The following is a 26,791-nucleotide window of genomic DNA, read 5'->3' as shown; positions in this document are numbered from 1 at the left end:
TTTTCTTTGGTGTCCGTGCCTTTTTACTACTTTTATTTTCATCTTGTGCTCTCTATTGCTGTTGTGGTGTCAAGCTGCAGTGCTGCTCTCTGTGTCTGGCTCAAGGAAACTATGGAAGACTGGCGTGATGAGATTTGAAGGGCCATTTGGACACATACTGGGTGGAGTGTAGGAGCATTAGCTAGCGTACCCCTTTAAAAACCATGTGTCCTTGAGGATCCTTGTCTGGGCTATACGCCAGCACTCAGGATGATAACAGTCCTGGGCTTGGCCAACCCAGCTGCTGTCTCACAGGAGAGTTAGCACCAAGACCCTCCCCGTCTGAGGGAATACAGAGGTCCTCTGGGTAGGGGAGGGCTCAGGTCCTTCAAATGCAGATCATACAGGGATAGTCCACCTTAGGAAGCATGCAGCTTTTGTTCCTCTGCCTACTTAAGCAAGCTTCTCTCAGGGGGCGGCAGCAGATGCACATGGCCTGTCTAGCCAGCCACCACTTGATCTTCCCTGTAAGTAACTCTCAACAAACCCATATGTCTCGTTCACTGTCTCTGAGTTTTTTCTTTGGTCTCTCAGCAACCTGTCCCGCACTGCCCACCCAGATGGGCATGTGGCAGATCATTGACCCAGAGCATCTTCGGAATACAGCTGTGTGAGTCCCACCTCAGCTTCAGGGTTCTATAGACCTGGGTTCAAATCCCACCTCTGCTGCTTCTCCTTGGTTCTTAGTCAATCTCTCTGGGATTCAGGGTCCTCATCTGTGAAGCAGAGATAACAACTCTTACCTTCTAAGAGGTAACTGTTATCTTACTTTCTAATGAGGGAATTAAATCTAATTTGAGTGGAGGAGCTGGGCCAGCACGTGAGACAGAGAAAGCCTGAGGTGTGGTGGCTTTTAGGGCAGTGATGGCTCAGAGATGCAGCTGAGACCGTTAGCAAGCCCAGAGCTCTTACCCCTCCAGGCTCTGGCCAGGGGACCACCATTAATCCAATTTTGCAGGTGAGTAAACTCAGGCACGGGGAGGTTAAGACCTGGGCCCAGGCACAGAGCAAGTAAGTGGAGGTGCTGGTATTCCAACCCAGGGTAGTGTCATCCACCATGCTGCTCTGCCTTCAGCATGGGGGCTGCGGGTCTGGCCCTGGTCTGCTAGGAGCTGAGCTGCAGAGGAGGTGTCCAGCAGGAGGTTTCTCCATGACCCACCCAGCAGGTGACTCGTCCCTGGGGCCTGAGGTAGAAGCAGGGTGTGGGTCAGGGTCTCTGGAAGGCAGCTGGAGGGTGCAGGGAGCAGGAAGAGGACACATGGGGGTGGGGGAGACTCCTCCACCTGCGGGAGACAAGAGATCACATTCAGGTGAGCGGTTCCACTCCACAGTTATTTACTCATCCAGCACCACAGACAGCTAAGACCTGTAACACCTTCTGAATGTCCCTGCAGCTTGCTCACCTCCTTGAGAAGATGTTTGGAGCAAAAAGCTTTCACAAGGGCCAGAGAATTGTGAAGAAAGAAGCCCAGTGGGCCCTTGGGCAAGACTCTGCCCTTCTTGGGCCTCAGCTTCCCCCTTGCTGTAATGGGGTGATCAGGAGGGTAGGGCACAGATTCCAGAAACCCTTAGCCCTTGACCAAGTGGCCCGTGTAAATTGAGTGGGATGGAGAAAGTAGCTGTGGCCACATTCGTCCCATGGGGGGACACACGTGTTGTTCCAGAACAACACAAGTGTAAACACAAGTTGCCCCACTACCCACAGACACAGAGACCTCAGCTAGAAAGGCTCTGGCATCTGAGAGTCCCACAGGTTGACCCCAGCCCTGACTCAGCAGGTTCGCCACCCCTAATGGGGTGCCACCCAGCCCCCAGGCTCTCACTGCGAAGGCCAGGATGTCTCAAAGTTCCGCCACATTTGACTGAGCTACTGCTCTTTGCCTGGCACCAGGCAATCCCTAGGGCCCCATCGACCTGGAGGCCCTCCCTATCAATGGCCTGAACTTGGGTGTTTGTCCTAGGCAGGAAGGGACAAGTCCTCCATTGCTCCCTTTCCGTTCACAGACACTGATACAAGAGGGCCCCTCACCTGAGAATTTAACCTGTTCCTGAACAAAGAAACATAATTTCAAATCTGCTGGGCTTTTGTGCAGCCAGTGACTTCAAGGATAGCAGCCGTGTTGTCACAACAGTGTGGCCTTGGCGCCCTCTGCTGGCTGAGTGACCCCGGGGGAGCTAGAAGGGGTTCTGGTTTCCTGGATGGGCCTCAGAGGCGCCCTGTCTTCCTGTGTATTTGCAAACGTGTTGTGTTGGAGCCTTTTCTAGGGGGAAAGTAACCAAGGCTCTGAGGATGTCTGGAGGGCCTGGGACACATTGAGGGAGGAAGAGCACTGCACCCCTGAGCAGCTTCTCCTTTGCTGCTCCCATGGAGCAGGGATCCACCCCTTTCTGGGCCAAAGGAAGGGAGGCTTCCTCAGAATCCCCTCCCCAAGCTCCAGGAACCAGGATGGTGGCTGGGAGGAAAAGGATACAATGGGGACCCTTCTGGCTCTGGCCTCCAGTCCGCCAGTTCTCAGACCAGGAGAGCTGCCTCCCCTCTGTCCCTTTACCCTCCTCCCCTCCCTTCCCCTGCCACACCAGATCTTTCCTCTGTCTCTGCCTCAGAGCCCACACAGTGTTTTGGGCAGCCTCTTTCCCTCTCCATGCCTCAGTTTCCCCACCTGTAATGCAATGATTCTGGACTCCCATCCAAGGAAGGTGGCTGTTGGGGAGGGCTCCGTGTTCCCTGTTTGGGTGGTTATGATCATTCTTCCTGGACACACCTCCTGGTGCTTGTGGGCAGGAGTCCTTCCAGGATATATAGACACCCGGCAGAGGAATTGCCCGGGCACAAGAAGTAGTAGTGTTAACCCCACTAGATAATGCCAGTTTTCCAAAGTGGTGGCAGCAATTTACAGGCCCATCTGCGATGGATGAGCATTCCTATTGCTCCACATCCTCACCAACACTTATTTTTGACTGATGGATACACATTCATCTGATCAGTATAAAGTGGAGTTTCCTTGTGGCTTGGGTTTGCATTTCCCTGGTTATTGATGAGGTTGGACATTATTCCATATGGTTTTGACTATTCCTATAAATTCCCATTCAAGTTGTGTGCCCACTTTTCTATTGGGTTGTTTGTCTTTCTCAAGAACTCATGAGAGTTCTTTACATATTCTAGATGGTAATCCTTTGTTGGTTTTGTCTCATAAACATCTTCCAATTTCGTCTTGTCTTTCCGCGTTCTTTATGGTGTCCTGTTTTTCTTTTAACTTTTTGTTTTGACATAATGTCAGATTTACACAGAAAAGTTGCAAAAGTAGTGCAAAGAATTCCTTCAAATCGTTTACCAAAATTCCCCATATGTTAACACTGGACCACCTTTGCATCCTCCTCTCTCTCTATATATATACATATAATATTATAGAAAATATTATATATAATACACATACACACACTTGTTCTCTCCTCTCTCCTCCCCTCCCCCCAAGACACTTGAGAGTAAGGGCAGGGCAGAATGACGCCTTTTTACACCTAAATACTTCAATGTATATTTCCTAAAAACAAGGACATTCTCTTATATGTAGACATAACTACTGAAGAAGTCTCAAATTCAGGAAATTAATACACTACTATTGTCTAATCTACAGACTTCTTTCAGATTTTACTAGTTGTCCTAGTAATGTCCTTTAGAGCAAAAGAAAATCCCATATCATATGTTGTATTCAGTTTTTACATCTCTTTAGTGTCCTTTAGTCTGGAACAATATTTCCTTGTTTCATAACATTGACATTTTTGGAGATTATAGACCAGTTATTTCATAAACCCTCCTTCATTTTAGGTTTATCTAATGTTCATTCATGATTAGCTCAAGGTGATGCATTTTTGATGCTCTGTTCTTCTCAGTGCATCATACCAGGAGGTACGCGGTGTAGATTTAGCCCATTGCTGGTGATATTAAATTTCATCACTTGGTTAAGGTGGGGTCTGTCAAGTTCCTCCACGTAAAGTTACTATTTTCCCCTTTATAATTACTAAGTTTATTGTGTGGAGATGCTATGGAACTATGTAATCACCCTGTTACTTTACTTCTCAGATCCATTAATTTTATGTCCGTTGATGATTTTGCCTGAATTATTAATATGATGGCTGCCAAATAGGGGTTTTCTAATTTCATGCTTCCTGGTACATCTAATAGTCGGCTTTCTGCTGTAAAAAAGAGCTTTTCTCATTCCCTAATTATTTATTTATACCTGTATAAATTCACGTATTCTTTTATTCAATGGGTTATAATCCCTTACTACCCTTATTTTATTTTGAAGCTTAATTGCCCTGGATTTGAAGCCTCTTAGGCTGGCTCCTGTGTTTTATGATGTCTTTTGTGCAACAGAATTTCCTAACTCAAATGAAGTTTAATTTATTGATCTTCCTTCACGGCTGGTGCCTTTTATACCTTGTTTAAGAAATCCTTCCCTCTTGACTTTATAAAGATATTCTCCTATATCTACTTCTAAAAGTTAGAGCTATTTGCCTTTCTCATTTCAGTCCTTAATATACCTGGAATTAACTTCTTACGTTCACTTTTTATGAACCGTAATATATACACAAAAATGCTCACAAGAGAAGTGTACAGCTTGGTTTATTTACCTCTTACAGGAGTAAGTAAACAAACTCCTGTAAGCAGCAGCCTGATGGATCAAGACACAGAACATTCACAGACTCCCAGAAGCTCCTGTTGTGTCCCCACTTACAATCACTTCTCTCCTCCCTCTCTTCTGACTTCAAACCCTACTGGAAACATGGTGTGAAGTAAGCTCTGTATCAGTCAGGACTTTCCAGAGAAAGAGGAGATGAACAGACAGCTGATAGACAGATAGATAATTGATAGGAATTGGCTTATGCGATTGTGGAGTTTGACAAGTCCAAAGTCTGTAGGGCACCCCCGTGGCAGGCTGGACACTCAGGCCTGAGTTGATGTTGCAGTCTCAAGGTGGAATTTCTTTTTTTAAGGACACCAGTTGCTGGATGAGGGCCCACTGTAATCCAGTATGACCTCATCTTAATTTGATTACTTCTGCAAAGACCCTATTTCCAAATAAGGTCACATTCACAGACATACCCAAGGGTTAGGACTTCAACATATCTTTTGGGGGGATACAATTCAATCCATAACATATTCCAATTTAAGTTTTTTCACATGGATGACAAATTGACCTGCATCATTTATTCAGTAGTCTCTCCTTTCCTCACTGGCCTGCTATGCTACCTCTGGAGTCCATTAAGTGGACATGGAAGTCTTCAGTCTGTTTCTGGGTTCCCTATTCAGTTCTGATGGTCGAATGTTATGTTCCTGAGCAAATACTTCCACTATTCCAATTACTCAGCTTTCTAACAGGACTAGACATCTGGTGGACAGGTTTCTCATTTTGCTTCTCTTCTTTAAGACGGTATAGAGGCCTTTGATTTTCCACATAAATTTGAGAAACACCTTGTCAACTTTCACACACATACAAAGTGGGAGTTTGACAGGAGCTGCAGTGAGTCTGTGGATCACCTCTCTTCGTCAGGAAGCCTTCTCTCCTCACCAACCCCAGTAGGCTCTCTGCCCGCTCTGGGTTCACTCTTTCCCCACCCCCTTCTTTGGAGGTGATTTGGCCTAAGCACACCAAATCCCACCCCGACTCTGCCCCTGTGGTACATTCCTGTCTCAAGTCCCCCTCACATGTTTCCTGTGTGTATTCCCATCCCAGACCTCACTCTGAAGACCCTGAAGGCAGGATCTGAGTGGTGCAGTTGTCCCGTCTCCACCCTCCCCTCTATAGTGCCCAGAACAGTGTCCCGGGAATCCACAATTCTTGATATGGGCCCTTCCTCCTAGTCACCACCTCCCTCCACAGTCTGTCAATATAGCAGCCAGTGTAACCCTTAAACTTAGGTCATATCATATCCCTCCTCTGTTCCAAACCCTCTCATGGTTCCCCAGGTCATCCAAGGAAAAGCGCAAATCTTACCACGGTTTTTGAGACCCTACCCCATCTGCAACTCCCACCTCACCCCGACCCATTGCCTCTCGACACCATCTCCTACTCTTCTCCATATTCACTCAGCCTCAGCCACGCTGGCCTCCTTGTTGTTCTTCAGGGATGCCAAGTACAGTCTTGGCTCAGGGCTTTTGTATTTGTTGTTCTCTTTCTAGAATACTTTTCCCTTAGCTATGGCCTGGCTTGCTCCTTCACTTCCTTCAGATCTCTGCTCAAACATATTTTCTCAGTGAAGCCTTCCATGACCACCTGATATAACCGATATAAAATTGCAAATGTCCCCCTCCTCATACTCCCATCTTCCTTCCTCTGTGTTATTTTTTTTTCCTACCATAGCAGTTACTGCCATCTCATATACCGTATATTCTTTATTGTGTTAATGTCTACCTCCCCTCACTAGATTGTGACCTTATGAGGGCAGAGATCTTTGCCTGTTTTATTCACCAGCACATAGAACAGTGTCTAGGACACAGTGAGTGTTGAATAAATATTTATTGAACAAATGAACTGGGAGGCAGGACACTCAGGCCCAGCCCGGACTCTTCCATTTACTTGCTGGGAGACTTGAGTGGTCCACTCCCCAATCCAGGCCTCAGTTTCACCATTGGTAAAATGGAGGAGGATGTCTGTGTGCCTCGGAGGCCAATCCAGCTCTGCCAGGTGTGACGGGTGTGTGTCTGTATGTGTTGCATTGAGAAAGGGGTGAACTGACCTGGCTGAACGGGGTGTTCGCCACCCGCTTGTGAATGGGCCTACTCTTCCCTATTACTATGGAGTCTCATGCTTCCTCAAACTCCCAACTCTGCCCGTCTCTGTGAGGAAATATGTTCATTAGGAGGGCTCCCCAGAGACATCCTTTTTGCTGTCTCATCTCCAGTGGCTCATCCCCACCCCACTGCCTCAGCATTGGAGGCCTCCTCACAGGGCCTCTTAGTCTTTGATGCCTCTTATACCAATTGCCCTTCATGTCACTGTGACCCTGTGTTATGAGCTGAATTGTTTCCCTCCCAAATTCAAATGTTGAAGTAGTAACCCCCAGTACCTCAGAATGTAACTGAATTTGAAGGTCGAGTCTTTAAAGAGGCAATTAAGGTAACACGAGGTCATGAGGGTGGGCCCTAATCCAATATGATGGTGTCCTTAAAAGGAGATTAGGACACAGACATGCACCGAGGGAAGACCATGTGAAGACACAGGTAGAAGACAACCATCTACAAACCAAGGAGCAAGGGTTCAGAAGAAACCAACCCTGCCGACACCTTGACCTCAGACCTGTGGCCTCCAGAACTGTGAGAAAATTAATTTCTGTTGTTTAAGCCACTCAGTCTGTGATGCTTTGTTATGGCAGCCGTAGGGAATTAATACACCCTGACACTCACAGGGTCCATGTCTGTTGTTGTAGGTCAACCCCAGAAGCCTCACGTGGGGCCAAAGTGGTCCCTTTATATAGAGGAGAGTGAGGCTAGGGGAAGGAAAGACAGTAGGGCAAAAAGTGTTGCTCTAGGAAGCTCATGAGGTAGGATCCTCTGAATCCTGGAACCTAGCAGAGCTCCCTTTTACACCTGCACTTCCCCTCACCTGGAATGCCTGCTCCTACAGGTCTTGCAAGGCCCACCTTAGGGATTCCTAATCCTCTCCTGTCCCTTCTTGACTGTTCCAGCCCATACTGACCTGTAACTGCTTAATCTCGATCCCTTACTGGCCTCATGCTTGGGGCCTGGGCTGTCTGTGTCCTGTAGCCAAACTGCTTCCTGTGGCTGCCTCCTTCCTTAGTCCCACATCCTGAATCTTGCCTCTTTCTTTGCTCAGTGATGCAGTACTAGTCTCCCACCCCCTAGCCTGCTCTGGTCCAGCTACTGTGTCTACGTCTAGCAGCTCCACTATGGCTCAGCACTACCTCACCATCAGAGAACCCCAGGGTGGGCTCCTGCATTTCATTTACTATAAATTGTGTTTGGGCAACTTTCTTTCCTTCCTCATTGTTGGCATTTTTCAGGACATGGGCTTTATCTTCAATTTCTGCACCTCTGATCCGGTGACCCCAAGATGGTCCTCCAGAAATAAGCTCTTTTAAGATGCTGGTACAATTTTCTCTTTCCTTAAAAAAAATTATCTGTAAGGTCTTGCATATTCTTTTCTAAAATTTTTTTATTGTGATAAAATATACCTAACATAAAGCTTACCATTTTAACCATTTTTAAGGGTACAGTTCAGTGGCATTAAGTACATTCACATTGCTGTGCAACCATCACCACCATCCATCTTCAGAACTTGTTCATCATCCCTGACTGAAACTCTGTGCCCATTAAACAAAAACTCCCCATTCTCCCCTCTTCCAGCCCCTGGTAACCACCATTCTGTTTCAGTCTCTATGAATTTGACTATACTAGGTACCTCATATAAGTGGAATCATACAATATTTGTCCTTTTTTGTCTGGCTTATTTCACTTAGCATAATGTCTTCAAGGCTCATCCATGTTTAGCATGTATCAGAGTTTCCTTCCTTTTTAAGGCTGAATAATAGTCCATTGTATGGATATACCATATTTGTTTATCCATTCACCCATCGATGGACATCTGGTTTGTTTCCAACTTTTGGCTACCATGAATAATGCTGCTACAAACATTTATGTACTTGCATTTCCTTTTGCTCTAACTCCAATTGGCATGAAGGTAGGCCCTTGACAGAGTCTTCAAAGGTTTTGGGGTCTCACTGCAAAGGGGACCTGGGCCCTATATTGTGGGTGAAGCCTCTCTTCTGAGCCCAGATCCCACATCCTTTGGTCTCCTCCGCATCTCCTCTTTAGACTCAGAGGCATCTGTATCCAGCTTAACACAGACAGACCTGAACCGTTGCTCTTCCTCTCCAAACCTGTTCCTTCCCCTGTTTTCTCATGTCAGTAAACACCCTGCAGCCACCCAGCTATACTAGCTGGAAACTTGGAAATCATCTTTGACATTCTCATTCCCCTACATGCATTCACCCCAAGTTTTGACATTTTTTTTCTCCAAAACACTTCTCAAATATGCCCACTTTTTACCTCTCTCTACCCCAACCCAACATGTCCCATCTCCTGGAAGACTACAAAGGATCCTCACTGGTTTCCCTGCTTCCACTTTTCCCCTCACTATCTCCAAACTATTCTTCATTTTATTTCTAAAGATAGGTAATACATACACGCTTTAAAGAGTCCTGCTCTTGGGGGCTGGCCCCGTGGCTGAGTGGTTAAGTTCACAAGCTCTACTTCAGCTGCCCAGGGTTTCACCCGTTCAGATCCTGGGCGCGGACCTAGCACCGTTCATCAGGCCAGGCTGAGGCAGCATTCCACGTACCACAACTAGAAGGACCCACGACTGAAATATATATAACTATGTACTGGGGGAGAAGAAGGAAAAATAAAATCTTTAAAAAAAAAAAATTCTGCTCTTTAGGTCACCTCTCCAGAGGCAACAACTGTTCTCTGTTCTGTGGGCCCCTTCCAGACAGCCTGGCCAAACTAGGTACTCACATGGCTGGGCATACTCAGCCCCACCCCATCTACCCACATTGCTCTGGGCCTCCTTTTTTCTCTCTACACTCCATCTAGGCGTTCTTTCCCCATCATTACAAGTGGAGGCGTCCATCTCTTAGGCAGTGCACAGCCTTCGAGGCTGGACCAAGTGTGCCAATCTTCGACCAGTCACCCCTCTGTTCCAAAGCTCGACACTTGGGACAAAACCTCTTGCTCTCCTCTTAGCTTTGTCCCCCTCCTGGCCAGGCGCCCCCTCTCCCAGCGCTCAGTTTTCCAGTCACCTCCTCTGGGAAGCCCGTCCGCAACGTTCTCTCTACCATACACCTGCCTCCGTCCTCCATTGCCCTCGACACTATTTGGGACTACAAGTTCATAGGTGCATTCTCTAACGCCCTTCCCTAGAGAAAGGAGGGCCACCACCAAAGCCAGGCAGGGCTGGTACGTTCGGCCCGGAAACAGATGGGCAGCTAAGCGGATGAAAACTACCACTCCCACAAACCATCTCGCCTAGGGCTGGAGATTCGCCCTCCACGCCCTCCCTGAGGAGGAGACTGAGCATGCGCATCGGAAGCTGAGAGTGTACGAAAGGCTGCGTGGGCGGGGCCGGGACTGCATCTCCCAGCAGGCCGTGCGAGCGTCTTCTCGTCCCCGCGTGACGGGTGACTTCCGGTGGGGAGGGGGAGGGCGAGGGCGCGGGCTGAGCCAGCAGCTAGAGCAGAGAGGGAGCGGTCTGGTGGCCGGCGGGCGCCAGCCGCCATGGAGGCCGTGCCCCGCATGCCCATGATCTGGCTGGACCTGAAGGAGGCCGGTGACTTCCACTTCCAGCCGGCAGTGAAGAAGGTGAGTGCGTCTCGCACCCCCCCACCCCCTTCTCCCGCGTATCTGCGTTGTCTGCCAGCGCGTGACGCCCCCTGCGTGTCCATCATTTCTCCAGGCCCTGTCGCAGGGTCAGGTGAGGCCAGGAGGGGCCTCCTCTGGTTTTGCTCAGTCTGGTCCACCTCGACCCCCCGCTCGCCAACCTCCCTCTCCTCGGCGGCCCTGGGCCAGCACCCGCAGCCTCCTCGGAGACCGCTTCCCGACTTCTGCCCCGGGCCTTTCACGGTTGCCACCGAGGCGTCAGACTTCCTCAGTGTGACGCTTTGGATCTAGTTCTGCTCCGCCATTCCTCCACTCCAGGACCGCCCCGCGGGGAGCGGAGGCGACCCTGATCGTCTGGGTTGAACTGCTGTGCCCGACCCTCGGTACGTTGTCCGCGACCGGCCTGAGATGAACGCTGAGGATGGCTCAGGATGTGTTTTAAGACGGGAGCCCCGGTGACCCAGGAATGTCTGCCTTCTGCGATTGGGGTCTCTCTGACACTTGGTGCAGTTCTGTCCGATCTCCTCAGAAGAAGAAACCTGTTCGGGAGCCCCTTTGAACGAAAAGATAGAGTTCCATTCATTTTGGGGAGGGTTACTGCTTTTCAGAACTGTTTGGACGGGATAAACAATGTTGTAGTTCCCCAAGAGACCTTAGTAGCTATTGTGTCGAACCTTCAGTTGGACGGAGGAGACAGGCTGGTTTGGAGTTGACTGAGGCAAGGGAGCTCTGTGGCGAGATCAGGGATACAAAGAGGTGGAACCAGGTGTTGGTTGGGCATCAGGTGCCCTCTGAGACATCTGTCTTGGGAAGGGTCACCTGGTAGTGTTGAGGGTCAGAGCAGAAGTGAAAAGGAACAACAAGGAGGCTGTTGCAGGTTGACATCCTTGTGGTTTTAGCACAGCAGCTGCCAGAGTAAGTCCCAGATAATCTGGATGGTGCACCACTCAGCTGGGTGCTTGAGGAGAGAAACAGGAGAAAGAAAATGGATATGGAAGTAGTTTCCCAAGAAACCATAACCACCTCTTTACACCGCTGTGGCCTTAATTTAGACACTGACAATTTGTTTATATTCCTTTGAGTCCGTCATTTAACCCCTTTGCCTCTTTTTCCTCATTCATAAACCAGGAAGTTAGATTAAGTGATTTAAAATTCCGGAATTTTGTTCCCTCTTCCTCAGACTTTGGTCTGTTCTCTATCAGCCCTTTCATTAAGTACAATTAGATGACTTTTTCTCTGACACAACAAAACTCCTTTGTTTTCTAGTTCGACTCTAACCTGTTCAGAGTTCTCCCTGACCTACCACGGTTCTTTCAGCATTTTTTGAGCGCCCAGTATGTGCTTGATCTATGTGCTTCTGATACAAGGATTCCAGATTCTGTTCACAATCAGCCACTTGCTTTTCCCTTAACATTCTCTGTATGTTCGTTCTTCTGTGCCTTTCGTTGTGGAATTCCTCCCATCCAGAAGAGCTCTCATCTTTGCCCTGGGGATGGGGATGGGGATGGGGCCCTTCTTTAATCTCTGTATATTGGTTCTGTTCATCTTTCAAGGTCCAGTTAAGCTCTGTCTCTTCCACAAGTCTTCTTTAATCTTTTCATCTGGATTAATCTTTCCCTTCTCTGAATCCCTTACTGTTTTCATTCTTTTCCTGGTGACAGTTGTGTGTGCTATGTTTTAGCTCACCTTTTCAATTGTAAGTGACCTGCGAGGCATCTCCATGCTTCTCACATCCTAGCAGGGTCCCCTCTACATAGTTGGCGTTCATGAGAACATTTCTCAGATGACTGAATTGATAGTCGATAGGGAATTTAGAGATGGTGACTAAATTTATGGAAATCCAGTGGATAAAACCTTAGCTCACAAACTCCTAGGAGATATTTTTGTTTGAGCTTAGCCTTTGGTGCTCTAGCCATGCCTAGGCTACAAGGTGTTATGTGAGCAGTGGCTTCCTTGAGAGTCCCTGGGCTTCCATGAGAGGAGTTGCTCATTAGCCATTTAACCTAAGACGGTATCAGATGCTGAAAAAACATTTGCTAGACATCAGCTTCTTTTCTTTGTTTCCTCTTTTTTGAGATTGGGAAGGATATCACCATTTATTTGATAGGTTAAGATTGTGGCATGAACCCACTGAAAAGGAATAGCAGTCTGTGGGTAGGCTGGGCTTGAAAGTGGCCAACTCCCTCAGGGTACCGTGGAACTCTCTTCCTGCAGAGGAGACTGCAGAAGCCACTGTAGCCTGAGAACTCCTCCTGTCCTGGACTCTTCTCTCCAACCGTAGAGCCTCAACTCTGCCTTCTGCTGCTGGTACCCTTGTCCTTTTCGACCCTTGCTCTGAGCTGCGGTAATCTTCACCAATGACTTGGAGCTGAGGGGTGGAATTTAATTTAGGATAGTCGGGTAAAAATTGATTCTGTTGAGGTCAACCTGTCGAGCAGTTTGCTTAGCACTGATAATATAGATGAATAAGAGATCATCTTTTTTTTTTCATGGAATTCATAGTATAGTAGAGGAGATTTAAAAATTAGATGTTGACATCAGTGGAAGAGTAGAAGTATGTGCAGTGTACAGAAGTACCAGCCTTAGGGGGAGCCATCAGGGAAGCCTTGCCAAGGAGGCGGGGTTTGAAGGATGACTGGGAGTTTTCCAGATAGAGAAAGGGTTTTTTTTCTTTATGAGGCTGGGCATTTGAAAAAAACTTTCATAATGGTTAGTATTGGTTTTCACTCCTGATTGACATGCTTTCAATTATGGAATAATGTGAAAAAAGAGCCAGGAGAAGTGCAAGCTGGTTTTGAACTGCAGTGCCAAGCTTTTAGGTTGGGATACCTGGACCCACATAACTTTTTTAGTGGGGAAATCCTGCTGGCCCTGCACCTTCTTACCTGTGTTTTAGAGCCCAGAGTGCTGACTCAGTGGAAACCAATGAAAGATGACTCTTGTGCTCTTCATCAGTGAGTGATTTGGCTACAAGTGTTAGTGTTTAAAGTTCTTTCCTCTTCCGGTTCCAAACACCTGTCCTTAACCAACTGCACTTGAGCTTAAGTCAAGCTCACTTGAACTGAGGTGTTACGTCCCTCCCCAGTTCATTCACTGAACAAGTAATTATTGAGGGACTATTATGTGCTGGCTCTGAGAATTCAGGGCCGTATGTGATGACAAAAATCTCTGCTTTCGTGAAGTTTACCATCTAGTGATCCAGTAGTAACCTCGAAGGCGGATGTACCATATCGTATGGTAGCCACCCTGCCAACCAATTGGCTTCTTGGCCTCTCCCCTCCTCCCTCTATGGCTGGATTGATTTCTGTAAATCTCCACTTTCCCACTCGGTTCATCCAGAGAAACTGCCTGCTGTTAAGGCCTGCCACCACTTTGCTTGCACCTGCCTCTGTAACTTCACTCGGCCAGGCCTCTCCTACAGGAACTTTCAGCCTCTTTTCCTTCCACATCTGGTCACTGTCCTTGTTACGGTCGTTACTGGAATTCTTTTCCTCCTCTTCATCACCCAGGCTGAACCATACTTCTTCAGGGCCCCTTGGCTGCCTGGCAGTTGTACCACCCTCCTCCAAATTCAGATGGATCTTACAGCTCCTGCACTCAGGTGACCTGCACCATAGACTGCACACTCTTGTTGCCTCTTCTTCGTGTTGATCTTATTCACTTGTAGGTAGAGCCTGGTTTTCAGGTTTGTAGAATTTTTTCTTTTGCGGATTTCCCATGGGACAGCTGACTCTTTTTGAAAAGCTTGCCCCACATGCAGAAAGGGAAGTGAGATCACCAGAGGCCTAAAAGGGCCCTGGCTTCTCAGCAGTGAGGAGCACAGGACTTTGCCAGTTACCAGTGATGGTGACCTGTCTTATCCCTTATCACAGATTTAGAGTCACTGAGCTGGTCTGTCTGAGCCTGTCTCCCCACTTGTGTTTTATACGGAATGGCTCTAGGCACAGATGACCAGGATTGTCCATTCATTCTTCTGTAACTTTAATCTCATACACCAAAGACCTATATCCATTTCACACCAAATTCGTTCCTTTACTCAGGAAGTAATAAATACTTGTGTGTAGACCGTGTATAACAAGTGTTGGTTGAATGACCTAATCTAGTTTAGCACCCTCCAGGAGATGTAACTTGAGCCATCCTCACTGGTGTAGTTCAGACAGGTCAGAAGAGATGTGGGAGAGAGGCCTTGAGTGTTATGTAGGGTTAGACGAGGTGAGGATGAAGGTCTGCTCTCATCCTCAGTGCTTGTGACCTGTTCTTTGTCTTGGGCTTGCTGACACCAAGGGACTAAAGATTTCCCTTGGCAATAATACTCCTTTCTCTGAATAAAATTAAGGTCATTTGAGATTCAGTGGCAGAGCGTATATTGTATTAATTAACAATACTATATGTGGGACTCAATTTTATGTGCGTTTCTGTGGAACTGCTCAAGGCATTCTTATATTTGAGTCAACCCTGCAAGTGGAGAAAAAAGAAATATAATGTGTATGGTGAAAAAGGTAATACACACGTGATGCCTTTTATTGCCTTTTTTGGGGGGTTATTGCTTTAACTAGTACCATGAAATTCTAAGGTAAATTAAGAGTGAAAGCTGGGGCTGGCCTGGTCGTGCAGCGGTTAAGTTCGCGTGTTCTGCTTCGGCAGCCCAGGGTTCGCCGGTTCGGATCCCGGGGCCGGACATGACACCATTTGCATGCCATGCTGTGGTAGGTGTCCCACATATAAAGTAGAGGAAGATGGGCACGGATGTTAGCTCAGGAGCAGTCTTCCTCAGCAAAAAGTGGAGGATTGGTGGCAGATGTTAGCTCAGGGCTGATCTTCATCAAAAAAAAAAGAGTGAAAGCTAAACAACCCCACCCAGGGGAGAAAAAAGCCTACACAAAAGAATGAGAACATGTGGGGACTGTAGAAAGTGACACAAAGAAATATTCCTGGGTCAAGAGTCCAGAATTCTGGCTTGGAGTTCTAGCACTACCATTGCTCATCTCTGGTTCCCATTTTTCTAATCTGTGGAAGAATGGCAGGACCCAGGGTGGATGTTTTCAGTGATCTCACCTACTGACAAAATTCTGTGCCATTTGTTCCTCAGTAAAAGAGCGGAATACCCTCATGGAAACAGCCTAGACGTTGGAATCAGACAGACCTTGGTGTAGGTCCCACCTCGTCTGCTTAATGGCTACTACAGCTGCTACAAATGATGACATCACTTTTCTCACCTGTAACATGGAAATAATATACCTCATAAGCTTGTGAGAATCAAGAGTTTATCCGTGTGAGACCCTAGTACAGGTCTTGGCATGTTGTAAACAGTATTTTTAGCCTAGCATCCTCTCTCTCTCTTTAGGAAATAGCTTAAGTCCTTATGACAGCTCTGCGAGTTAGACATAGCAGGTACTATTAACCCTATTTTACAGATGAAAAAAACCAAGCCCAGATCCTACAGCAACCCAGGGGCACAGCCAGATCTAATACTTTGTCTTGGTGTTTCTCTCTGGAAATGGCCTTTCCATTCTCTTTTATTGTTTTTCACTTGTAACTCCTTCCTTTCCTTTTTTTTCAGCGGCTCTGATGACATGCTCTCAATTAACATAGACCTGTCCGTATGTCTTAGTCTTCCCTCAGAAAAGGATCCCCAGATGCTCCAAAGCCTGGCTGGGCCCTCCCAACCCCAACCAGCTGTTAGTTGTGTAGGTCTGCTGGGGTCCTGTCAGGCCTTCTAGTTTCTTACTCTTCATCTGTCGTGCAAAGGTCCAGGCTCTAACTGCTGCTGGGCCTTCCTTCTCAGGCTCTGTTAGGAGCTTCAAATCCTGACCAGACTTTGTTATGAGCTCTGCAGAGCTTCAGACCATAGAGAGGCTGTGAGATGGTCTCTGTCCTTTAGAACCTTCAGCCAGCCTCTTTCCTCCATTCAGTGGGGGAGTGATCAGCAGTCATAGAAGATTTTGTCAGAGTTTAAAAAATAACCTGGCTGCTCCACTGACTGTGTGGCTGGAGATTTGTTTTCTCTTCTTGTTTCTTAGAGTTATTTATGAGAACCATATTTAAAAAAAGAGAAATGAATCGATTTGATGTGTGGTTAAGAACAGGGGCTCTGGACCCCAAATGCCTTGGTTTCAGTCCTTGCCCCATCAGTTACTAGTGCTGTGAACTTGGCAAGTGCGCTGACCTCTCTGCCTCAGTTTCTTCTTTTCCTTATCTGTAAAATGGTGGTAATAGTATCTGCCTCTTTGGTTTCTTGCTCAGCACAGTGTCTTGCCCGTGGTAGGAGCTCGGTAAGTGTTGCTGCTGATCTTGGAGGAAGAATGAGACACAGGAAGAAGGTGACCTCTAGGGACAATTTGCTGCGGGTAGGGGCAGCATCTCTCTCCACTTCACCGTTGTGTGAACATCAGGGACAAATGTTCTTAGTGATGTCAGGTGAAGCCTTGTTTCTGGGACTTTCAGATATCCCTCTAATCCATTTGGCCTCTATCCCACGGGGCCTCTAGGCTCCACTTTTACTCCTTTTCTCTAGCCTCAGAGTGGGCAAACTAAAATATTTTATTAAAAGGAGATTAATCGAAGAAGATGTTCCCATTTAGATAGTCAAGTTTTATCTTATAGCTCAGGCCACGTTTTATATTTGTGGTTTTTGGAGGGTGTGGCGAGGAGGAGAAGGGGTGGGCTGGATCAGAGTGGGGTTTTTAACCGGAGCTTTGAAGTGTCTGTGAACCCCCTTCCTAAATGGGCTTCAAAGTGTCTGTGAACCCCTAAAATTGTTGGCAAATTTTTGTGTTTATGCATATTTGAATATTTCTAAGGAGATTTCTTTCATGGCTTTTATCATATTCTCAAAGGACCCACAAAAGGCTAAGAACCTCTGACATAGGGAAACATGTTTTTTCAGGTACCATTTAGCTCTTCAGCAACTCTTAAAACATTACAAATTTCAAACATGCAGAAAAGTTGAAAGAAGAAGGCATGCTCACCCAAATTCTCCCTACCTAGTTTTGATAGTTACGTTTCACCATATTTGTGTGTTCTCTCTCTGTATATACACATATACATATATATGTGTGTGTATATATCCCATGAACCTTTAAAAATAAGTTGTACACATCTCAGCACATCCTAAGAGTAAAGGACATTCTCCTATATAACCACAATATTATCATCACACTTAAGAAAATTCACAGAAATTTTCTACTATATATTTAAATTTCACCACTTGTCCTCAAAACGTCTTTTATGACTGTTTTTCCCCCAAACTCAGATCCACTCAGGATTCCTATATTGTATTTAGTTGTTCTATTTCTTTAATCTCTTTTGATCTACAATAGTCTCCTGCCGCCCCCCCCCCCACCCGCAATGACATTGATTTCTCAGAGACTGGGTTAAATGTTCCATGTTCTGAAGTTTTCTGTGTGTCTCCTTTTATTGTTACTCAATTTGTTTATCCTTCCTCTGTATTTCCTGTAAAGGCAACCATTTGCTGGGGATCCAGCACATCTAATAAGGCCCCTACCATTCCTGATGGACTCATTGTTTGGGGTGGGGGTGGGGTCACTGGCTTGACCCTGGTGCCGGGCACACAGTCTGATGGAGGCACGTGCATAATGTGAGGATAGCAGCAGCTAACATTCAAGGAAGTGACATTTCAGCTGAGTCTTAGTAGAGAAGGCGGTGGACAGGCGTTGAGACCTGAGAGCAGTAATTCCAAGGTACTGTTGGCTGAGTGTCCCTGGGAGGTGCCAGAGGACGATCCTTGAAGGCTGTTGGGAGCATGTTGTGAAGGGCCGTGAACTCTGTGCCGAGATTAGATTTGGTCCTGGAGGCTTTGGGGAGCCACTGTTGCACATTCTTTTCAGACTACAGTTTTTCTCTTTAGAGTACAACTCATTTCCCGTAATCTCACTATCCTGAGAAAAGCGTGTTTATTTTTTGCCCAGGAGTGTGTGTTCAGAAGGATTTAAAGTTAGGAGTGACGTCAGAGTTGTGTTAGACAGTTCTGGCCACTAGGTAAGGGGTGGATTTGAAGGAGTGGGTTGTCCAGGCCAGAGCTGGCAGGGGGAAAGAGAAGAGAGCTCAGGGACACATGGGGCTTTCAGAAGGTGAAACCAACAGAAGAGGGGTCAGGGCCAGAGGTTTGGGAACATGGCTGATAGTACTGAAATGAGCACAGTGGTCGCCTCCCTTCTGCCTGTCCCTCCTTTCCCTTCCCTACCAAGGCAGGTAGGAGCTGTCATACAGCCTTCCAGGTTTCCATGTGGCTAATTCCTTGGCCATGTGTCATAGGCCCTGGGAAGGGACTCCAGGAAAGGTGCGTGGGCCACAGACATGGTGTGAGTGTGCTACTGGGCAGAGCAGCCCACTGCTCCGCCGTTACAGCCTCCTTCCATCTCTGCCTCACATACCTTGGTTGGGGTCTTAAGGAACCTTGTGAGTTGGGCATTAGTGAGTGCCCTTAGTGTTTGTGAAATTAGTGGATCTGGCTCCCCAGATTGTAACCCAGACATCAGGAAGCAGGTGCTGCAACAGGGGTAGTTCCAGCTGCCTTAGACTGTTAATCTTAGGTGAAAAGGGGCCCTTTGGTCCAGGCCGTGCCTCCAGGCTGGTGAGTGTGCTCACTGTCCATGACAGTCAGCTCTTGAGGGGTGAGTGCTGTTGTGGGCCGGCATGCCAGTTCCCTCTCTGATGTGGGCAGTGACCTTCCCTTCTCCCATCTGGGTCATTCCGGTCACATGTCAGCAGGCCTTTCCTCACAGATGAGGACACTACAGGTCACTTATTTCTCTAGCGCCCTTTCCCATCCAGGAGGCAGGCTGGTGAAGAAGGCTTTGCACGCCCTCTCGCTTGGTGCCTCTTGCCTACATTTGCTGTCGGGTTAGGATTATGGTTGTGACCCCAGTACACAGCAGGGTCCAATCCGTGAGGGAGGCTTGAATTTGTGGCCTGTTTTAGGATGCTTGGTAGGATCCCATTGTAGCCATCTCAGTTCCCTGGCTTCCTGAGCTGGCGGAGTCCTGGACTTCATAGAGAGGGCTGAAGCATAATGAGGACCAGCCAGGGTGTTCATGTAGGGTCTTATTTCTCATTTTGCTCAAAGGAGGAGGCTCCCATGGTCAGCATCTTGGTGCTGCCCTATTTATGGAGGTAGAGTGAGCTGTGGTCCAGGAGATGAACTCATGGTTGTCACTCCGGACTTGATCCTGAACCCTGACTGGTGATTGCTGAGGACTGAGGGCAGGAGCGGGAGCAGGGGAGTCTTCTCTAACCTTGGTTTACTTTATTCTCTCTCTCTAGTTTGTCCTGAAGAATTATGGAGAAAACCCAGAAGCCTACAATGAGGAATTGAAGAAGTTGGAGTTGCTCAGACAGGTAGGAGGGTGGTATTTTTATGCAGACGTGAATGGGATTGGTTTGATAGGGAGGTAAGAAGCCACCTGGAACTGTGTTTTTAGTTTAGAATCTTTTCCTCTGTAAAAGCAGCAAAATTAATGATAGGAAAATTTCAAAGTACTAAAAAGCAAAAAAAAATGAAAACCAATCTTAAGAATCCTTTGCACAATTTTTAAAATTTTATGTTTAAAATTTTTATTTAATATATATAGTAATAAAACCACAGTAGGATCGTGCACCACTTATACTGCTTATGTAGCCTGCTTTTTTCACTTAGCACATTGGAGATGTTTCTGTATCAATGAGCATACAAGAGTATTTTTAATGGCCTGTGATGATTATGTCACACTATAATTTAATCAGTCTCATCTCTGAGAACATGTGATTATTTCAGTCTTTCACCATTGTAAATATACCCCATGTCTGCGTAGTTGGGTTTTTATAGGACAGTTTCTGTAGGAATTAGTGGGTGAACAGGAGCACCTGTTTGAGTTTACGCCCCTCAGCAGAGTGTGCCGCCTCCTGCTGTTACTTTCCAGTTCTGGCAGTCTGATAGATGAAAAGGATATTTGATTCTAATTTTCAGTTATTTGGTCAACAAAAAGGTTTCACAATTGTTTATGTGTTTGTTATATGTCTTTTAGGAATTGTCGGTTAATGTCCTTTGTTATTGGGTGTTAGACCTTTTTTCTTACTAATTTATAAGACTCATTCATACATTAGTAATACTCCTCTTTTGTCTTACATGATGCAAATATTTTTCTCAGTTCATCGTTTTTGTTTATTGTGTATTTAGTGCAAACTTTTCAGATTTTACATTTAAATGTTTATAAATTGGGTCCATCTCATCTTTCCCTTTGATTTGCATTTAGAAAACCTTTGTCACCCAAACAAGGTGCAGTCACCAATGTTCCTTCTCTGGTACTTGTGTGCTTCTGGTTTTCACTTCAGTCTTTACATGGCATTTAAAGTATGTGATATGTGAGGGAAGGCTCAAACTTTAACTTTTTCTCCGTGTTTTTTGTACTGTTTTGAAACACTCCAGTGCTGAATTCTCATATGTATTTTAGATCTATTCAGAATTTCCTGATCTCTTCCACCATCTATCTTCCTCTGCAGGCCCATGATATTTTAAGTATTGTATCTGTTATACGTTTTACTATCTGATAAGACTAATCCATGATAGTAACTTTTCTTTTTCAAGTTTTCCATGGCTATTCTCACGTGAGTATTTCTCGAACTTAGAATCTTTTTGTCAAGTTCTCCAAAATAGTCTTGGGAATTTCATGAGCTCATAAAATTTACAGATTGATTAGATAGAATTAACATCTTTGCAAGGTTGCTTTCCTCTGAATTTCTTCAGATCTTTTTTCAGGCTTCTCAGTAAAGTTACGGTTTTCTTCATGTAGGTTTTACACATATCTTCTTAGATTTACTTCTGTATTTTTTTTGTTATTGCTATTAGTGTCCTTCCCTCGTCTCTGGTTATATTTTCCACCCCTTACAGTTGGTGTAGAGAAAAGCAATTTATTTTTGTTAATTGTCTTCTTTCTGGTAGTATTTCAGCTCATTTTCTTGGGTTTTCCAAGTACACAGGTCATAATCGTGTACATGTAATGATTTTGCCGCCTTCTTTCCAACAGTTGTTTTCTTGCAGTAGGCATGTATTTCCAGAACAATGTTAATAATTGTGAGAATGTCTATCTTTGGCTTGATTCTGGCATCTGAATTGTCAGCATTGAGCACAGTGCTGGCTATTGTGCCGGTTTGAGGTGACCTGTTTCTGCCATTGCGGGGCTCAGTGGTAGTGGGCACCACAGTCCTCTTAGCAACTCTTTCAGGGGGCAGGAGTATTGGCACAGTCACTCACTTTGTATTCTGATGAATTAATAGGTCATAAAACCTGTAGAAAACTGGGAAATAAGAGAAATATGAAGAACAAAACAACCCTGTCCTGAGACAGCCGTTGTGATATTGTACACATTCTTTTTATTTTTTAAAAAGCCGAAAGTTAAAATAACATTGCTAAATCATTCTAATTGATAAACGATTTGCTTAAATCTTATTATAACAGTGTTTTCAACCTTTCTCAACCTGTGTCCATTAGCAGTAAACAGTGACCAATAACCAGATGTCATTTCTGTGTTTAATATTATGAAAAAATTTTTCTACTTTTTAAATAAAAACTACATAATGTTGAATAATTTCAGCCTCAGCTCTTCCTTTGCCCCAAGCTGAGGGCAAAGCTTGATCCCCAAAAAAGAGAACTAAGAGGAGCTCTTCATCTGTCCTCTTTATATGCTAGAGTTCTAGTCATGCATTATTTATTCCATTAACAAACATTTATTGAACCCTGTCTTAATCTCAGGTACTCTTCTAGGCACTGTCTGTTCAGCAGTGAACAAAGTTACTGTGTAGTAACATGGAACTCTAAATAAGATTCTTTGAGCAGAAAGGCACTGGTGGGCACCATTGGCATTAAGCTGAGTCTCCAGTGGCAGGGAAGAGGGCTGGGGAGCCAAATCCTGAAAAAAAGACGCCCATTGAATAAATGACTTCGTGAGGGATCCAGAGAGTGTGACGCTGGAGTAGCGCTTTCATTTGCAGTCTTTTTTTTCCCTCCAACCAGTGTTTTATTGAATTCAAGTGTAGGCAGATGTGTGTGTAAACTGCTGTGAAGGCTGGGGTAGCCACAGGCCACGCACAGCTGCTAGTAGTCTCTGAAACTCATCATGATCGCTAAAATGCGTGGAAAAAGATCAGTCAGCCAGAGGCAAGAAATATTGAAGAATGTAATGATCACGAGGAGGCCCATGACCAGGGCGCAGATGTTCAGGCACTTGGCGGTGGATGCATAGCTCTGGGCCCCAGTCACGTCGCCCACCATCTTCCGGTCCCTAGACTTCACGGAGTAGGTGAAGGCCACGAAGCCCAGGCAGCAGCACCAGTATGTGAAAAGCGTGTTGAACAGGGACCAGACGATGTGGTTGGGCGCAGAGGTGTCACTGCGCATGTTGATCACGGTGGTCGTCATGGGAGCTGAGCTCTGGGGTGCCCCCAGCACGGACACCTCATGCCCCTCCTTGAGCATCTCATAGGTCGGGGGGATACCACTGTAGGTGCCACTGACAAAGGTCTGGGAGGTGCGGTTCATGGTGCCGGGATGGAGCGAGCTGTGGTCTGGAAGGCTGGATGGTGCACAGTGGGCCTTCTCTTTCCCCAGTAGTTTCGGTTTCTCTCATTTGCAGTCTTTTGAGTGAGGCTTCTTTCACTTCCACATGGCTTACTGAATGCCTCCCTCAGCCTCCTGAGGTGGTGTGGTCCTGCCCCAATCATCCGTGTGTGGTCAGCATAGGAATAACAGGTATGCAAACCAGACCTAGATTTGGTGGAGGCTCAGTTCTCAAGCGAGAAAACTGTCCTGCTACCTGCAGCATTGTGAAAGAGCTGGAAACACTGTTATCAAGGCCAAGTGCCAATTTGCTTATTTGTTTCACTTTTGAAAAATTTGTCCAAGAGTCTGAACAGTGGAAGGCTCCAATTAAGGGAGCAACATATGAATCCATTGCAGATCCTCTGAATGGGTATAATATCCTTACATTTCTGGATTTGGTTGAAGTTGCCAGTCCTTGCTGGTACTAGTTTCTGAATAGCTGACAGAAAATGTCAGTAGTAATTGAAAATGTATCCAAAATTAACAGGTCAGTTGGGTATTAAAAACAGTCACCAATGCTGCTGGTTTATTGCAAGGATGGCTGCGTTGGTCTGTGGTCGGTGGTGGACAAGAAAACACTAACAGCTACTGATTTCTACAGCACATATTTACATCCCTGGGACCCAAGGTCAGCCAAGCCAGTGTGGACTTCAGACCCTCATACTTCTAACAAACACACAAGGGGAAACATGTTGCTATACAACGGTGCATAAAATAATTAGAAAGAAAATACTTAAAAGTGTGTATTTGTCACTAATTATTAGAAGCCTTATTACAAGGAACTTACCTGACTTTGTAAAAAATATCTTTTAGAAATTTTTTATTGTGGTAAAATACAGATAACATAAAATTTACCATCCTAACTATTTTTAAGTGTACAGTTCAGTGGTACTAAGTACATTTACATTGTTGTGCAACCAGTCTCCAGAACTCTTTTCATCTTGCAAAACTGAAACTCAATACCCATTAAACAACAACTCCCCCTCCCCCTGCCCCCTAGTCCCTGGAGACCACCTTCTACTTTCTGTCTCTATGAATCTGACTACTTTAACTACTTCAAAGAAGTGGACACACACAGTATTTATCTTTTTGTGACTGGCTGATTTCACTTCGCATGGTGTCCTCAAGGTGCATCCATGTTTTAGTGTGTGTCAGAATTTCCTTCTTTTTTTTCAGGCTGAATAATGTTCCACTGTATGGATATACCACATTTTTATCATTTATCCATTGATGGACACTTGGGTTGCCTCCACCTTTTGCTTATTGTGAATAATGCCACTATGGGTGAACATGAGTTGTATATGTAATGCCCATGGGTGTACAGATATCTCTTTGAGACCCTGCTTTCTTTTGAGTATATACCCAGAAATGGAATTGCTGGTTCGTATGGTAACTTTTTGAGGAGCCACCATACTGTTTTCCACAGTGGCTGTACTAGTTTACATTCCCACCAGCAGTGCACAAGGGTTCCAATTTCTTCACATCCTTGCTAGCACTTACTATTTTCTGTTTTGTTGGTAGTAGCCATCCTAATGAATGTGAGGTGGTATCTCATTGTAGTTTTGATTTTGCATTTCCCTAATGATCAGTGTTGTTGAGTATCTTTCCATATGCTTATTGGTCATTTGTATATCTTCTTTGGAGAAATGTCTGTTCAAGTCCTTTGTCCATTTTTGAATCAAGTTGTTGTTAAATGATAGGAGTTCTTTATAAATTTTGGATATCAACCTCTTACCAGGTACATGATTTGCAAATATTTTCTCCCATTCCATAGGTTGCCTTTTCATTCTGTCGATTTTGTCCTTTGATGCTTAGAAGTTTTAAATTTTGATGTAGTCCAGTTTATCTATTTTTTCTTTTGTTGCTTGTGCTTTTTGAGTCATATCCAAGAAATTGTCACCAAATCCATTGTCACAAAGATTTTCCCCTTTGTTTCATCTAAGAGTTTTATAATTTCAGCTCTAGCATTTAGTTCTTTGACCCATTTTGAGTTTATTTTTGTAAGTGTTATAAGGTAAGGATCCAGCTTCATTCTTTTGCATGTGGATATTTAGTTTTCCCAGCACCATTGTTAAAAATAGTGTTCCCCCGTTAAACGGCGTTGGCAGCCTTGTGGAAAATCATTTGACCGTATGTATTAGTTAGCTACAACTGCCATAAGAAAGGACCTCAAACTGCTGGTTTAAACAACAGAAATTTATCTTTTCACAGTTCTAGAGATCAGGTTATCGGAAGGGTTGATTTCTTCTGAGGCCTCTCTCTGGTTTGCGAATGGCCTTCTTCTACCTGTATCTTCACATGGTTGTCCCTCTGTGCAGGTCTGTGTCCTAATCTCTTATAAGGACAACAGTCATAATGGATTAGGGCCCACCTATATGACCTCATTTTACTTTACTCTTTTTTTTTAATGAAATGAAAGCTCCATGCCCCCCCTTTTTTTTTTAAGATTGGCACCTGAACTAACATCTGTTGCCAATCTTCTTCTCTTTTTTTCATCTTCTTCTCCCCAAAGCTCCTTAATACACAATTGTATATTCTAGTTGTAGGTCTTCTGACTCTGCTATGTGGGACGCCGCCTCAACATGGCTTGATGCACCATGCCATGTCCACTCCCACAATCTGAACCGGCGAAACCCTGGGCCACCAAAGCAGAGCACGGGAACTCACCCACTTGGCCATGGGGCCGGCCCCTCTTTTTACTTTAATTACCTCGTTAAGGCTCTGTCTCCAGATAGAGTCACATTCTGAGATACTGGCTGTTAGGACTTCCACATGTGCATTGAGCTGGAGACATAATTCAGCCCATAACACCATGTATGTGCGGGTTTGTTTCTGGGCTCTCTTTTCTAGTCCATTGATTTATATGTCTGTCTCTATGCCAGTACCACACCATTTTGATTATTGTAGCTGTGTAATAAGTTGTGAAATCAGGAATTACGAGATATCTAATTTTATTCTTCTTTTTCAAGATTCTTTTGGCTATTTGGGATCTCTTGACATTCCATATGAATTTTAGAATGGATTTTTCTATTTCTGCAAAAAATGCTGTTTGTGATTTTGATAGGGGTTGCATTGAATCCCTAAAAAGTAAAATCCAAAAAAAGTAGATCACTTTGGGGAAGTTTGCCACCTTAATAATATGAAGTCTTCTAATACATGAATACAGGGTGTCTTTCCATTTGCTGATGTCTTTAATTTCTTTTGGCAAAGTTTTGTAGTTTTCAGTATACAGATCTTTCACCTTGATTATGTTTATTTCTAAGTAATTTATTATTTTGATGCTATTGTAAATGGAATTGTTCGTTTAATTTCTTTTTCTGGTTGTTCATTATGACTGTATAGAATCAGTTGATTTTTGTGTACTGACTTTGTATCCCACAACTGTGCTGAATTCGTTTATTAGTTCCAGCAGATATTTTTGCATGGAATCTTTGTGGTTTACTGTGTATAAGATCATGTCTGTGAACAGAGAGACTTTTGCTTCTTCCTTTCCAATTTGGCTGCCTTTTATTTCTTTTTCTTTCCTGATTGCCCCGGCTGGGATTTCCAGTACTGTGGTAGAAGTGGTGAAAGTGGGCATCCTTGCCTTGTTCCTGGTCTTAGAGGAAAAGCTTTGCAGTCTTTTACCAATTTAGCATAATGTTAGCTGAGGGCTTGTCATATGTGGCCTTTGTTATGTTGAAGTAGAGGAACTTACTGACTTTCAAAGAAGGTGACACTGTTCTTAAGACGAGAACAAAATTGTCAAAAAGATGAATTATCTCGTT

The 26,791-nt window shown here is 45.2% G+C and overlaps 1 protein-coding gene and 1 pseudogene across 3 annotated transcripts in view; one reads left to right on the top strand and one right to left on the bottom strand.

Moving 5' to 3' along the window:
* Positions 1-10,229: 10,229 nt before the first annotated feature.
* PTPN23 (protein tyrosine phosphatase non-receptor type 23) overlaps positions 10,230-26,791 on the top strand; it is a 31,596-nt gene continuing 15,034 nt past the window's right edge. Inside the window, exons 1-2 of one of the 3 annotated variants that reach the window (XM_014828821.3) lie at positions 10,230-10,414; positions 19,715-19,789. In XM_014828821.3, coding sequence (XP_014684307.1) covers positions 10,331-10,414; positions 19,715-19,789 — 159 coding nt within the window. In that variant the 5' untranslated portion in view covers positions 10,230-10,330. Of the gene's footprint in view, positions 10,415-10,741; positions 10,816-19,714; positions 19,790-26,791 lie in introns of those variants that run through there. The other 2 variants (XM_070493415.1, XM_044755324.2) reach the window with 2 other exon arrangements.
* Positions 22,375-23,091, bottom strand: LOC106823249 (interferon-induced transmembrane protein 3 pseudogene; annotated as a pseudogene).

This window comes from Equus asinus, chromosome 21, assembly GCF_041296235.1.
Source record: "Equus asinus isolate D_3611 breed Donkey chromosome 21, EquAss-T2T_v2, whole genome shotgun sequence".
NCBI classification, from domain to species: domain Eukaryota; kingdom Metazoa; phylum Chordata; class Mammalia; order Perissodactyla; family Equidae; genus Equus; species Equus asinus.
This window is presented reverse-complemented; position numbering and strand designations above follow the sequence as displayed.